The sequence below is a fragment of the Cyprinodon variegatus genome, unplaced genomic scaffold (assembly GCF_000732505.1).
Source record: "Cyprinodon variegatus isolate N-32 unplaced genomic scaffold, C_variegatus-1.0 Scaffold849, whole genome shotgun sequence".
Lineage (NCBI taxonomy): Eukaryota > Metazoa > Chordata > Actinopteri > Cyprinodontiformes > Cyprinodontidae > Cyprinodon > Cyprinodon variegatus.
Window position 1 is genome coordinate 187,372 of NW_015151302.1, and position 15,381 is coordinate 202,752.

The 15,381-nt window shown below is 38.4% G+C and overlaps 1 protein-coding gene across 1 annotated transcript in view; it reads left to right on the forward strand.

The window, feature by feature from the left end:
• The first annotated feature begins 313 nt into the window (after nt 1-313).
• Nucleotides 314-15,381, forward strand: part of LOC107099225 (switch-associated protein 70-like) — a 37,692-nt gene continuing 22,624 nt past the window's right edge. The window contains exons 1-2 of the mRNA XM_015397276.1: nt 314-517; nt 3,697-3,837. Of these exons, the coding sequence (XP_015252762.1) occupies nt 422-517; nt 3,697-3,837 (237 nt within the window). The 5' untranslated portion in view covers nt 314-421. The remainder of the gene's footprint in view (nt 518-3,696; nt 3,838-15,381) is intronic.

Here is a 15,381-nt window from a genome sequence, read left to right on the forward strand (position 1 = left end):
TGCAGCATATATCGTGCAGCATATCTGTGCAGCAGCATATATCTATGCAGCATATATCTATGCAGCATATATCGTGCAGCATATCTGTGCAGCAGCATATATCTATGCAGCATATATCTATGCAGCATATATCGTGCAGCATATCTGTGCAGCATATATCTGTGCAGCATATACGTGTGCAGCAGTGACAGCCTGCAGGCTTCTCCTGATGTGTGCGTCTCTCTCGCTGAGCGGTGCTGCAGCTCTTCTCTTCATCATCATCATCATTAATATGCCAGCCACGGTGCGTCATGTGATCATCCCTCCCTCTCTGTGTCCAGAGGAGACAGCGCCAGCAGGAGAGGAGTCGGTGACAGAGAGGACAGGAGTAAGAAGTTGATCAATAAATAAAAATAAATAAATAAAGTGTCCTTTGGGGATCATGACGCTGCGGGACGAACTTCTAAAGTCCATATGGCACGCCTTTACTGCTCTGGATGTGGACAAAAGCGGGAAAGTCTCCAAATCTCAACTGAAAGTAAGTTTCTCGTGTTGGATTTATATTTTTTTTAGGTCTTGGCTGCTTTAGGTGAACAGTTGTCTCCGTTTCTGGTGTTTCTGGCTTGTTTATTAGATCTTATCGCGTCTCTTCCTCCTCTGAGAACACAGTGCGCCTCTGTCTCTAGCTGCAGAGGCGCACCTGGTAATGGGCTGACATCCAACTACTGGGAGAAAATAAAACATCAACACCAATCAGAACATAAAATAAGGTTTTAGAACAATTGATTGGATCATGAATCTTTGGTGAAGAAAGCAAAAACAAGCGGTACTCCTTCCTAATGTGGCATCCCTCACTCTGAGCGCTTTGTTCAGCAACAATTAAAGTCCACAAACTCCAGCTGGCTGGGATAATGCAGAGAGAGAGACAATTAAAATCATGAAGGACTACTTGTTTTTGTGAAATATGTGAAACTGGTTAGATTGGTTACACCACATTTGCTCTCAGCTTGACTACACCAATGCTCTGCCAACTCCACAGGACCATGTGAAAATATGTTGGTGAAGGTCTACCAAACTTTAATTCTTAAACACAAATACATGTTTTTTGCTAAAAGAAAAGTCATTTTTTTCTGGTAAAATGCAGCAAAAGACTCATAAGTTCACCTTTCTACAACCAAACCTACAACCAGAAATCTGATTCAGCTTTCCATTGGATATTGTGCTGTACAGTAATTATTAAAATTATTCATAGGCAGGCTAATAGATGTCATAAACATCTAAACATTTTCATTGTCTATAGCATATATTGTCCATTTAATACATTAACATTAATTTGCAAAATAGTAAAAGTATTAAGAGATCTAAATGCTCTAATGTTTCCCTGGAGGAACCAAGCAGCTGGGTTCTTATGTTTGTCACAGGAACTGCAGCTGATTGCATTTCTTTAAACTCCTTTACTGAGTGTTATTCTTTCCCTTTGTGAAAGACGTATTCAGTAATATGCCTGGAGAGTTATGGCTTAGCCCAGTTTGGAGATTTTCATCCAAAATTCATTGATGTGTGTTTTCCAAACTCATGACCTGTGGTCAGCTTTGACCAGAAATAACTTGGAAACGATAACATGTCGTCCATGTAGCGTAAAACTAGACACAGTTTGGTCCAAATGCAGGGACAGCCAGAAGAAGGTCCATTAGAAGTTTCTTTTACTGTCCCAAAAACGTTTGTTTTTCTGAGAATATTAGGTTTCCGATGCCTTTAAAGCATATTAATGGCCCTTTTTTTAATGTTTACTTTTTGACAAACACTAATTTTAATGTGTCTTAGTGGTTGTTTTACATGATAACTAAAACAAAATGTAGAATAATTGTGAAGATGGTAAAGAATACTTATATATATAACTGAAAAGTATTACATGCTTTCATAATTCCCCACATTTATTGTAGAATCCTGATAACAAACAGAAGCACAGCTAGTTTACTTCAGTGGTTAGAAAGAGTCCAAATGTGAATAGAATCAGCATAGATCCTGCTGCTGTCTGAGGTTTGTTGGAAAACATAAGGGAACAAAAAGCATAAGGAAGATTCTGGAGATGTTTCAGTGCAGTGAACTGTGCAGTCCAAACTTTGACCATCTGGAGGCGCATTGTTCGGTCAATCAACTGGGACTGGAAAACGCCTCGGGTTGAGGAATTCATTGAAAGGATAAGCATGAAGGTCCATCATCGTAACAAAATTGCAAGCATGTAAATCAAATGCCCACCTGTCGTTCTTTTTGGTTATTGGAGTCTTTTGTTGTGTTTGGGTTTTTTTCTGTTTGGTCATTTCAATCATGCTGAGTGTTCTTGTGTATTGTCTTTGAAATAATCTTGGAAGCAGTTTTTTTTATCAAAGATGGCTTCCTTCATCCCCCTTTCAAACCTCATCTGTCCTCTCTGTCCAAAATCTGAACATTTTGGTGATGAAAGGTTCCTCAGTGCTGCTGGCTCTCCTATGCTGCTCCATTTCTGTGTCACCTCAGCAGAACCCAGGGCTGATGGCCTCCATGCCACGGTGCCTTGATGACGAATTTCAGAATCCCAAAATTTATGTTTGAAAAATATTGTGTCTTTATAGTAGTCTGAAATACAAAATTTTGGGGTGTTCTTCATTTGCAAGCCATAATCTTAAAATTAATAAATAAATATATATTTACTGTGTTTTGTAAAACAATAACAGTGCTTTGCAGCCTCTAAAATCCAAAGAGCCAAAGCACAGCTTATTTTTTTTCAGATGTATACTTTATTAAATCTGTTGCCATTAAAAATAACTAATAGTCTATTTGTATTCTTTAAAATGAAGGAAAAGCTAAAACTTCACAGGGATGGGTGGATTCGCTTCTTTAGGATATCAGATCTTCCTTTCAAAACAAAAACAAACAAAAAACATAATTTTCAAGCAAACGACAAGAAAAATGAACCAAAAAACATATTTCTGGTACCTTAAAAATCGTTCTATTGCGGAACTTGAATTCAAATTTTCTTTAAAAAAAACATCTAAAGCTCCTTAGACTGGTATTTGTTGTTATGATGTATTCAAAACCATATTAGTCATTAAAAGACGCTACACGGAGCCAAATAGCCTCAGTTTGTAGACCTGTGATCAGTCTGGGCAGTTTGGGCAATCAGATGCTGATATTATAATTATTTCCTTTTACGAAATAGTCTATCATTCTCCTGCGATCTCTAAAAGGCCAAGGCGAGTATTTGAGCTCTGCTCATAAAGTATTTACCATCTAATCTCTGCCAGGTTCAATTCTATAAATTCAATCTTCAGGAAGGAAATCCGTCCACCAGCTTTGATCAAGCCAGTGACCAACAGTGGAAGAGTTGCTCCACTAAATACAGTCCTCCAACCGTAAGGCATAAAATGTTAAATCCACAATATTGCATTTCATCAGGTCTTAATCATCCAGCATTGTTAAAGAAACATACAAGTTGATAAGATAAATATATTTCTCATGTTGGCGGCCTGTAGCCTAGCAGAGTTTTTTCTAGTTGCCACTCAGCCAAAGTGAGTGATTTCCTTACAGTTCTGGTATAATCTAAACATAAAGTTACTCTCCAAAGGCTTAAGATTTATTGCATAGAAGCTTTTTTTGTTTTTGTTTTTTACAATGAAAAAGCTAAATAATCAAAAAATGAGAAAAAAAAAAGCAATTAATTTATTTTCTGGTTTTCAGGTGCTTTCTCATAACTTATGTACAGTGCTGGGAATCCCCCACGACCCGGTGGCGCTGGAAGAACACTTTAAGGATGACGACGAGGGTCCTGTTTCCAATCAGGGATACATGCCGTACCTCAACAAGTTTATCCTGGATAAGGTCAGTAACGCCACAAACCAACATGGAAGTGTTTTCAAGGTTGCGTAGCTCCAAAGTTCACACTCGCAGTTTTCTCTGGTATTGAGGTTTCTGTGAGGAGGAAATGATTCACTCTGAGTCAGCAGTCTGTGCCATGACTGTTGATCAAGGGTTGTCTGAAGGGAAATGCCACATTATCAGAGCAGGAAAAGAAGATAGTGGGACATAAACTGGGGCAGTAGGCCGTCAGGTTTAAACGTTACACATAGTATGAGTACAACACAGCAGAAGAATTTAAGAGGCTACACCTTGGAAGACATAACAGCTGATTGGTAGGACTTTTGGGCCTGAGGGGCCCGTTCTGCACACACAGGTTAAACTGAAAATATGAAACAATCGTTTTCTTTACACAAAATAAACATTTAAAAACTGCTAATCTTTTCATGCCAGAAAAAAGGTCCAGCTACATTTTCTCCACATTTATGGAACATGGCTCTGCCGCTGCTGTTGCAATCTGCTGGTGGAATAAATTCCACTACTTTCTTGGCGAACGGCGTGGAAATGCAGAATTATTTACAGCAAATTCAAAAAGGAGACCAAAAAAATGCAGGAAAAAAATGCTGCCAAGGAGAAAAAGCTGCAATTACAGAAAAATAGACGGTAGTTAAGTGGATGAAGTAGAGCAAACACAAGAACTGCTGCAAACACATAAATATTTCTAATTCAATCCTGGGAAATCCGAACAGAATATTCCGACCAGCATGTTTACATGACTCCTTTTCTATTACCTCTCTCCATGTAAACTTAGCTGTTCTTGATTGTAAACTGCCACTAATGGTTTATAATTCAAGTATAAAATTTTACTTTTTTTATCTCAGTGTGCCAGCCATATACACTGTAAATGTGTCTATTAATGTGGCCCTTCTGTGAGTCTTTCACTCCTTGCGCTGAGAGCTAAACACTGACCTCGCTCATTCAGCCCTTTTATGATGATGTCATGGTGCAGTATCTGCATAAAAAGGCTGTGTCATCCATTCAGCCTGACATTTTGAAAAAGCCTTTTCTTCCGTTATGTGATGTCATCCCATGGGATTACTATAAATAGGAGCTGCTGTGACACAAGCTTTCTATTGCAAATAGAAATTTTTAAAGAATAAGAAATGTTCTTAGTGTTTCAATTAATCGTTACTACAGTAGCCCAGAAGGGACACACCATGTATCCATCTCTAATAGCCAAAGCAGTTTGGACTGTGCTCTGATAGCATGTATTACTATAACAATGGCTCATTGTGTTTGTTTTCTGTCCTTTTTTTAAGCCAAAAGATGTCAGCCTCCTATGCTAGTCATTTTATTTCTCAGGTTAAGTAAAACACATTGCATACAGAGTAACCACGTGTTTGTCTTTGATCACACCAAATATGAGACGTTCTGAGATTTTCACCACTATAATCCAGCATGAATACATTTCTTTAATTTTCCAATAGAAAAGCATCAAATATTCCAGTAGTATGAGGTGCAGATATCTGTTAATTTAGCTACACATCAGTTCCCCACATCAAAGTGATATCTGACTCGATGCTTTATCTCTGCTCTTTCTTTTTATCCCCCTCTCCTGTTGACCTGTTTTTGTGGTTCATGTCAACTTTTGCCACTTAGAGGGCAGAACCAACCTTATAAGTGAACTTCTTGTGATTAGCTACTTTATAGCCACCACTGGTCCCAACAAACTCAATAAGTTGTTACATTCATGCTGATTTTGCACAGTTTCTGCATTAGTCCGTTAAATAACATGCTGCTGTCATTTTGCACATCTCTGATGTTGCTGCTATTATCAAATATCTATTACTGTAAACATGTCTATAGCTGGATATTGGTTATTTATTCTCCAGATACACAGTATTTATATTGTTTAAACACTTTACAGTGCAGTATTTCATTTTTTTTTATCTTTTAAATCTATATTATTATGGTATTCTTGTTGTGTAAACACCAGAATTTCCCCGTTGTGGGACGATGAAGGGATTTTTTTATTCTATTCTATTTAGGAAATCACGCCTCTTCCAACTGTACTGCTTCCTTCATGGTTGCACCTAGCAACCTTTTAAATAGCATCTTTAGGCTGTGTCACTACCTGATCCGTAGCGGAAGATCCATCGCTCATTTGCGCATGTGCAAGCAGATATTCATCCAGGTCGCAAGTACTATTTTATCAAAAGTACTTAATCTTATTCTTAAATCACTAAAGAATGCTAATACAAATCTTAAAATTTTTTATAACTGTTCTGACACAATTTTTATGCTTTTTACATTTTCTTCCTTAAACTGCTTCTCTGACGTCATTATGGGACATGCTCAGAGCAGTCCGACAAAATATGATTAATCTGCATTTTAGTTGTTTCTTTCTTTAGATTACGTACTATAAACCATAATGTTAACATGAAAGGAAAACATAAAACTCAAAAAGGTTAGGTTAGGTTTTTGTTAAAATCCAAAGTTAGCTCCCCGAAGAAGCGTAGGATCCCATTTCCGATCCAGACGAGTGACAAAACAGGATTTAAATGCATTTATTGTCTTGAGAAATACATTAACCTTTAACACATTATATTTTAGTATGCTTATTATTTTTAAGCAGGGAAAGTTGTCATTTAAGTATTTTTTATAAATAAAATTGAGGGCGACCCGAACGTATATCTGGATGCCATGCACAAATGAGCTGATGGTACGGATCATGCTACCGGTACAGATCAGGTGAGAACAGGCTGTTCAGGCTGTGAAGGAAACTGTTCTGCCTTAAGAGGCGGGATAATGAAGTCAATAAATTCTGCAGAGAATTAAAAAAAGAGCACTAACCTGTCTGAGGGAGGTTTGAGAGATGGTTAATGTTATTGCTAACATTAAAATTCTAGATATAAACATCCCTTTGTGATCGCCTGGCTGGCCCAAAAGAAAGACTGAGACACCCCAGCCCAAGATAAGACTGTCAAGGCCGTTACATGATCGACTGCGAATAATCGGTCTCCAGACCCGGTCCTGGTGTTGAGATCTTCTGCTCATGCAGGTCTGTGACTGGAGTCTGATCCAGGCTGCATTGAAGGAGCAGTTTGAACAACCTGACAGAAAAGAAATAGAGCTGAGCACTAAGACCTGTGGTGTGAATATAGAACAAACCCGTCTGCCTTTCACTGTTTGGTACATATTCTTTGGACAGATTGATTTGTTTGTTTTCTTCTTTTTAAACAGCATTCATTTAAAGGAAAAAGTCTTTCCCCACAGCGTTATGGTGACGCCGCCGTGTTTCTCTTTGGGAATTTTGTGTTCTAGCTGATGTTCTGTTTGTCTTTGATGTTTGGAGGATAAACAGAAAAAGTAGAGGTTCGAACAGAACGCCTCTGCCAGACCTTTGAAGTGTGTCTTGGGTTATACTGTAGCTTTATTATGTGTCAAACACTTTGATCAAGGCCTTATTTATTTATCTATTTATTATTAACATCTCTGGCATCTAAAGCTGGGGAAGTTAGATAACTGCTATGACAGATTGAACACATATTTCCGTGCACCATAAGCCTTTCAGGAAACTGCATGTTCTACTCCATTACTACATTTCATGCCTTCTGGGTTAATGTTTGGAGTAAAGAAATCATGGACGCACATTAAAGAGACAATTGCAGGATGTTGCTGAGAGCATTCATGAAATTCTGGCAGCTAATGAAGAACCTGTGGATGTTATTCAATATCTCCTAGACAGAAAAAGGAGATCATAAACCCAGCCTGGATGGAGGAGGCAGCAGCTTCACAGGAGAGCCTAATAGGAGGATCTTTACAGACTATTTGGCCAGTTTGCAACCAAATATAACCAACAATGGCTTTAAATAAAGTAAAGCCTCCTGTTTGCTTACTTTTTTGGAAAGTGCAGATTAAGAAAAATAAACTGACAAGCCAAATGAAAGGGTTTTCTGGCTGTTAGTGAAGAGAAATTGGGGCTTCCCACAAAAGCGAGAATCTCAGTTTATTCTTTTTCATTTCACATTGAATATCTATGTGACAGACCGACAAAAGGTGGCAAATATTCTACCATATCACTAAAAAATAAGTTGATATGCTTTTGTCAAACCAAGTAGTAATCTTACTGAGGGATTCATTCACTGTAGTTCTATGGATAAGACATGCTTCATTTGAGAGCTTTCCTCACCTTCCGGTTCGTTATTAGATCTGCTGCTGCTGTCAACATTTCAAAATTACACAATTTACCTTCCTTTGGTTGTTTTTGGTTTCACAGGGAGTTAGTTCAGACAGAGATACCTCCGCCGCACACAGGTCGGCATACAGCCAGCAACTGTGGGAATTCTTTTCATTTCAAAGTGTCTTTTTTAGTTCCTTGTTCCTTTTAAAACCGGGTGATTAAAAGTAGTTGTCAGACGTGTTTTCCTTGTGAGACAATTTAGTAGATGTGTATGAACTTTTCAGATGAACCAGAGTTACAAAATAAGGGATGTTATGTAACAACATCCAGGCTGTTTGAAGTTATCATTTAAACCCCATGTTAATTTGTAAGAAAATATAAAGATGCTTAAAGTAGATTTAACTTTCTCTGCAAATTTTTTTCCTTTAAGATTGTAAAAGAAATGTTTACACAACTGCTTTACTTATAGTTTTATATAATGGTCTCTCTGGGTTTAATTCTGATGTGTCCCTAATGGACTCATCCTTGAATTGGGCTCCCAAGCCTAGAAAAGGCTTTCTATGGAGAGGATTTTGATACATTATTGTTGGAAGCAAATAACATGTTTTTATATATTAAAATTTGTAAACAATGAATTCAGAAAAAGAATGAATTCTTAGATTTCAGTTTTTCTTATTGAGAATAGAATAGAAAATCCATTTATTGCCCCACAATGGGGAAATTCTGGTTTTTATAGCAGCAAAAAGATTATAAAGAAATGGTCACACAAATGTGGACCTTAGAAAAGTTTTTAAGAATAACATAATAGTAAAAGGAAAATAGCAGCAACATCAGAGATGCGCAAAAGGACAGCAGGATGTTATTTAACTGACTGAGATAGAAACTGCAAAATCAGCATGAATGTAACGACTTATTGAGGTTGTTGGGAACAGTGGTGGATATACAGTCTTCCAGCTGCTGGGAGGAAGGATCTGTGATAACACTCCCTGGTGCATTTAGGGTGCAGCAGTCTGTCACTGAAGGAACTCTCCGGTTCTGCAACAGCTTCATTCATGGGGTGGGAGACATTATCCAACAGAGATGTTAATTTAGTGAGTTTGTTTCCCACCTTCTGCACTGATTCCTAAACATCTGAGCCCACTTAGTTTTTTTAAACTGTTTTATTTCAAACTTTATTTCAAACATTTTTTACAAATCTAAAATTTTCAAATTGTATTTATTTCCCTTTTTAGATTGACTTTTACAAATTGCAGATCACATTCTCTTCACTGTAGGGCCAATAAAAAAAGCTCACTAATAAAAATGTTGCTAACGTCCAGCACACCAATAGAAATGCTATTTTTCCTGATCCTCACACCAGAGGAAAGCCTGCCCCTAGGGATAAAGAGAATCTGATCTGTGAAACGTAATTTGAAAATAATCCATTTCATAAAATTGAATCTGAAAAACAGAAATATAATTAAAACATAAAATATATAAAAATAGTTAGAGCCAAATAAAATATTAGAAAAAATTTTTACTCTCAAAACACATTTCTGATTAAGATCTTTTTCACTGGTTATATATATTTATATGTATCAAAATTATTTTCTCCATATTTTAAACCATTTCTAATTCTCTTTAGCCTAAGGAATGCCTATCCTGAATTGGTCTTTGTGCTTTTAGTTTAAAGCTCCATCACATTGGAATAACCTATCCCCTTTACTAAGATCCATTACCTTTTTTTTCATATATTTCAATTACTCCTCTTTGTTCATTTTCAAACATCCTCTTTTAATGTTAATGTCTTCCTTTCTTGTTATTTTTCTTCTTTCTCTTTCCTCTCTGTTGGATTCATTTTGGCTGTGACGCCATTTCTACTGTTGAGGAAACTCCACCCAGTCATACAAGGAAACTGTATTCAATGGACCTATGTGTGAACCAGATTTTTCCAAAGCAAGAAATCCAGAGTGACATTTAAACAGAGCTGAAGCCAGAAAAAAAGAAAAGAAAAAAATCCTCCATGTTTGCTTCTATAGTCGACTGGAACCGGGCCTCATTCTGAGTGACTTCTCTTACACTACAGCAGGATATAAGATTATTAGGACAGTCTGTAATTCAGTTGTATGATGGAACTATCAGTGGTGGCCTTCACTGCAGGCCTAAAATCACCTATATTCAAAAGATAAACTTTAAATTTCTTCTTTCCAACTGTATTGTTTTATTCCAAACAATCAGTTATCTTAATTTTGTAGTGTTTCTCTTGGCTGCGTTGCTTCCATTATATTGATGTGGTTGCTATATTTTTTTGTCCAATCAGATTTCAGCCTTAGTGTGTCGCTATGTCAATCAAATCTGCCCAGAGGCTTCAGAATCAGCAGTGCTGGCTGATCTTACCTTAACAATGAGTGTGTTTGTTTTCAAAGGATGTATCCTCCAAGGAGCCGGTCTACCTGGACTGGATCCTTCGAGGTCCGTGAAATTGTTGGGACCGGAAGAGTTTTGGCTGTGAATTCAAACAGGTCAAGCCCTCCGCGGCTTTTACCGTCATAAGCTCTGTCGCCTAGCAACCATAAGAGTTGAGATGCAAAGCAGGAAAAAAGAATGAATACCAAACTTGTCACTGCTAATCTGGTTGTTTATAGCATTTTTTTAAGAGCTTCAACAGTTGCATAATAGCATAGACACTGCAGCTATATTAGAATCTGTCCTTAAATATCAGCCAAACCCATTTACACAGGGACAGATAAAAAATTTTATTATATGAAACTGCACTTTCAATATTTGCCACTGTGCTGCACCAAGTACCTTTTTCCTCTGCGCAAGGAGCAGCTGGCTTGCTTGGACTCGCACTGAATTACGAGATACCCAAAGCTACGTAGGATACACCAAACCCGTCTGTCACAACGGGCAAAAAGAAGGATGCATTTGTAGGCTGCATAACGAGGAGTCTTGCAATCCAAACAGACCTCAGCGCCACGTTATGACGTAACCGGCCCAAGAATCTAGCCTTCGGGGGCGCAGCCCATAAATTTGAACTCAGCAAATATTGGTGAGGAACGTTTTCTTCAGCCAATTAGATTTCCGATTCGCCCCACTGGGCCAGAGAGCGGGCCAATCCCTACGTCAGCATTTTCTGTCCTCTTATTGGTCAGTTAGAGCAAAACGTTTACAGCCAAGTTAGGCTAGCGACAATCTGCATTTAAGATTATTCTTTTGTAAAAGTTTTTTCAGGCCTCTTTTGCTGATACTAAACGGAGATCTAAGACTTTCTGCACAAAGACAGAAAGATTAATTTTTTTAATGAATAATCAGAATCTCTGGTGAGTGTGATATATTTTATTTTCATGCTTTATGTACTATTTTACCTGGTAATAGGATGCATACTGAATCTGAACGGCTGCTGATATTAATATTGCGGGGCTGTGGTTATAGAGTAGAAGAATACGTTTGTGGGCTTCCTGCTCAACAGATCTCTGTATTTATCCTCACATTAATCTTCCTCTTTCTTTTATTGTATCTGCACTTGTTACATTTCATATTTAAATACTATTGGGGGTTTCTGTTATTAACATGCAAAAGTGGTGATAGTAACACCTTGAAAACCCATCGTTGCAAATTGACATCCAAGGGTTAAGAAGTAGATTAAATGTTTAGAGAACAATCTTTTATTTCCTGGTGGATCATCTAAATAAGTGGTCCTCCTAATTGTCAATCATTCTGGTCATATGTTTACGTAAGGCCGTCCTACGTGCACGTCCCGTTAGCTGTCTTTTTCTGTGCATTCGCGCTTTCAGGCGTATATCTTTGGTGAGCTACGGTTTCAGACAGTCTTTAAAGCTCACCTTTCTCTTTGCGGTTCTTTGAAAATGGCCGAGGGTCATACGAGACAAAGTGTCTATGAAGTGTATGAGAGGAAAAGAAAGGCCTCAGAAGAGGCACATATATCCCACAATGCTTTGCGTGGAGAAATCTCCTTGCAATGCATTATGGGATTTGCTGTCACAGCGCCCCGCTAATAACAAAGATGGTTGCAGACAGTGCACAGTGGAGGAGGAGAAACTTGACCAACGGAGCAAAAAGCAGTTAACTGATTTTGCTATAAAGTCCACTATATATTCTCCACTCTATATAGTGATTTAGGGGTTAGAGCGGACGTTCGGACATAGTAAGCTTGTATGAGCAACTTTTAAACAGAGTGTGCACGAGGAGAAATGGGCTCGTGCCCACTCTCGCACGGGGCTTTTTTTTTTTAAAGTGGAGTCGGTGAGTCATTTAAAAAATTTGTAAAAATCCTCCACAATATGCCCACTGAAGGCCAAGTACTACAAGCCCTGCCTGCCACTGGGAACATTGCATGCCTAGCTGTTGGAGCGACCACTAAGCAGATTATCAGACTTAAAAAAAATTAATAAACTCAATTAAACTTTAAGGCAAGAACACACATCAACAATCTTTAAGTGTAACTTACCACTTCATCAACTTAGTTTGTGCAAGAAACGTATAAATTGAACCTAGTGTTTCTGTGCGAGTTTTTTTCTTTTGATTTTAATAAAAAACTTGCATATTTTTCTCAGTGCTGCCCTCTTAAGGCTGAACATTGGCTACTGCAGTTGAATTTTCCAATTGGTTTAAACCATTTATTCTTAAAGATGGGGTCATGGATCAACAAGTCTGGGGTCTTGAAATCCTCCACTGTAATCAGGCTAGACATCTAAAATGACAATGATGAAGCATATTTATGTGTTTTAAACACACAATAAGGAATAATTTGACCATAAAATTCCACAAAATCATCAACAAAATTTGTTATAAAGTAAGATCTGTCCTCCCCATTAACATTCATGAATGTTTTCATGTCAAATTTGGAACATTGCATGAGCTAAGCTAAGGTCAGCGTACGCAGCTAGGAGGACATTTTTTTTTTTTATCTGAAACTTGTCTCTCCAAAAGCAAGGATTAAGTGACTGACTGTTTTTCCTCATTTGATCTGTTGAAAAATCCTCAAAGATAAAGATCAAACATTAAACATGCATTACATATACCTCTTTCTGATTGTTTTTGGTTAATCTTGCTATCTTACCCTGGTCTCCCTTGTTCAACATATCTATGATTTCAGTTGATCTCAGAATTATGACTGCATTATTAGTATTTAAAAGTAATATTTAACTTTAATGTTTCTGTTACTTCAACACTCTCCGTTAGTCAATCTGATCTGGTGAAACTGACAATTAAATGACCGAGATCACCTTATATCTCTCTCTATTTTTCCTTTATGCATCCACCGGGACTCTTCCTCCAGAGCGTATTCTTTAATTGTAGCCGAGTTTAAGTTCTGTCAGCTCGGTTAAACCGATCTAAAAGCCAGACTGCATTGAACAGGGACACACAGAGTGAGCTGTAAAAGCTGCCTTCAGAGATAAAGCTGAAGTTTGGACCCATAAACTGATATACAAGATGCAGGGTAAAGATTTTTGAAGTGTTTGAACTTGGGATTAGCAGAGAGGGGGGGGATATGAAGACTTGTTTTTTGTAACAAATCCCTCTTTCACAACGTCGGCTCCCTCCCCCGTCTGTCTCGGTGTAACAACACGTCTTTTCACTTCAACCCACGCAGATGATACAAACTCTTCTACCTGAACGGTTGATCGGTTTTTCTTCTCCCTGACTTATAAGGGATTAAACGGTGGTGCATACTGCTCTATTAAAATTTGAATCACAAATGTACGTGTTTATTTATTTTTGTTAAGTGGTATTTTATTTTCAACTCCACCCAAACCCTGTTCAGAGCATTTAAAGGCATCTGGGGGATTTAGAGGTGGCTTTGCAGTTCAGCCTGGTTGAACATCAGTCATGTCGGCTGCAGTCGATGCTAAAGGTATAACCCTGCCTGAAGCTGCTTGTCATGTTAACATCAATATAAAAGACTAATTTCATAGGACATGATGCAACATCGCCTTAATCAGTTATGAGGTTTTCATTCATTTTTATAAGAAATATAGACACAACTAAATGGTTATAAACTAATAATTCTGACATTTTTATAGCTCAGATTGCTCTCCTGCTCATTATTGGCTGCAGGCTCCTCTGATCTTCAGCGTTCCTCAGTCCATCTCTAGCGGTTAGCCTCTAATGGCTAGCCTTGGCCGGCCGTCGTCTCTTCCTGCTCTGTCTCCCCAGCGGCTTTTTCAGCGTCACAGTGTCCTCCTCACAGTAAGCCGCAGCCACTCTACCCTGCCTTCGAGGCCGATCTTGCGTTCTGCTTCGACCGAAGCCTCTTTTGGGCCACCAGTGATCTGTTTCCCAGCAGGCCTCCAAGTCACCGCTGCACTGCTTAACTTTCTTCCTGAGCTAGTGATTCTTATCCATAGTGGTCTGCATAGCTGGCCGGCTCGGCATGGTTATGGAGCTCTCTAAGCAGCAGTTTTTTTTTGGTTTTCTGCTTTTCTTGTCATTACGATGTCAGAAATGCAGATCAAAGAAATGAACCATAGCATTTAACCCATCCCCTTGGTGAGCAGTGGGCTGCCATTGTGCGGCAACCAGGGAGCAGTGTAAGGGTATTTCTCAGGGACCCAGAGTGGGAGTCTGTGGGAGTGGGGCTCAAAATCAGAACCAGTCTTAAGTTCTCACACTGATTCCCCACTGCTGGTATCTGAGCTCAGGAGCTCCGTCTCCCCTTACCTGTGTTGTCCGGGTGATTCGTCCCTCTAGTTTACATAGATCATTTAAAAAATAGTATTTTATTAATCTGTGTAGGACTGTATGTAGGGCCCCACTTGCTGCAGCCCCATTTGAGCATAATGATGATGCCGTAGAGCAAAGATGTCTGCCTCCACAAATGGGAACCCACTCCTACCTAATTATAAATAGCAATTTCTAAGGCAAGGCAAACATATATATTTATACTTTCAGCAGGTGATAATAATTAAGATGCATATATATGATATATAATATTTATGTAAGTAAATCTATGACATTATTACACACTGTATCGTTAAATCAGACTGAATTCATGAATGCTCCATAATGAATAGATGTTTCTCTGCTCACACCTGTAAAGAAGTTTTCTCAGGACACAGTAGCTCTTGTTATTGACTGATGTATTTTAAATATCCTTGTTGAGTTTAAAGGGGAAAAACCAGATTGATTGACACTCAGCTCAGAATGCAAGAATAACAAGTCCTAGTTTGCCTCAGGCTTCATTAGCTGTTTGTCTGGAATGTTGACACCTTAGAAATGTTTTCATGTCTCAGGGCATAGCTCGAAGATCCACCTGAAATTTTCTGGTTGCATCATCTGTTGACATGAAACACTGGTTTTCTGCCTATGGAGGAAAATCACCGTACCTCCAGAGACAACAAAACACATTTTTAAGGGCGTGTTCAGATGTTTGGGAAAAGTCT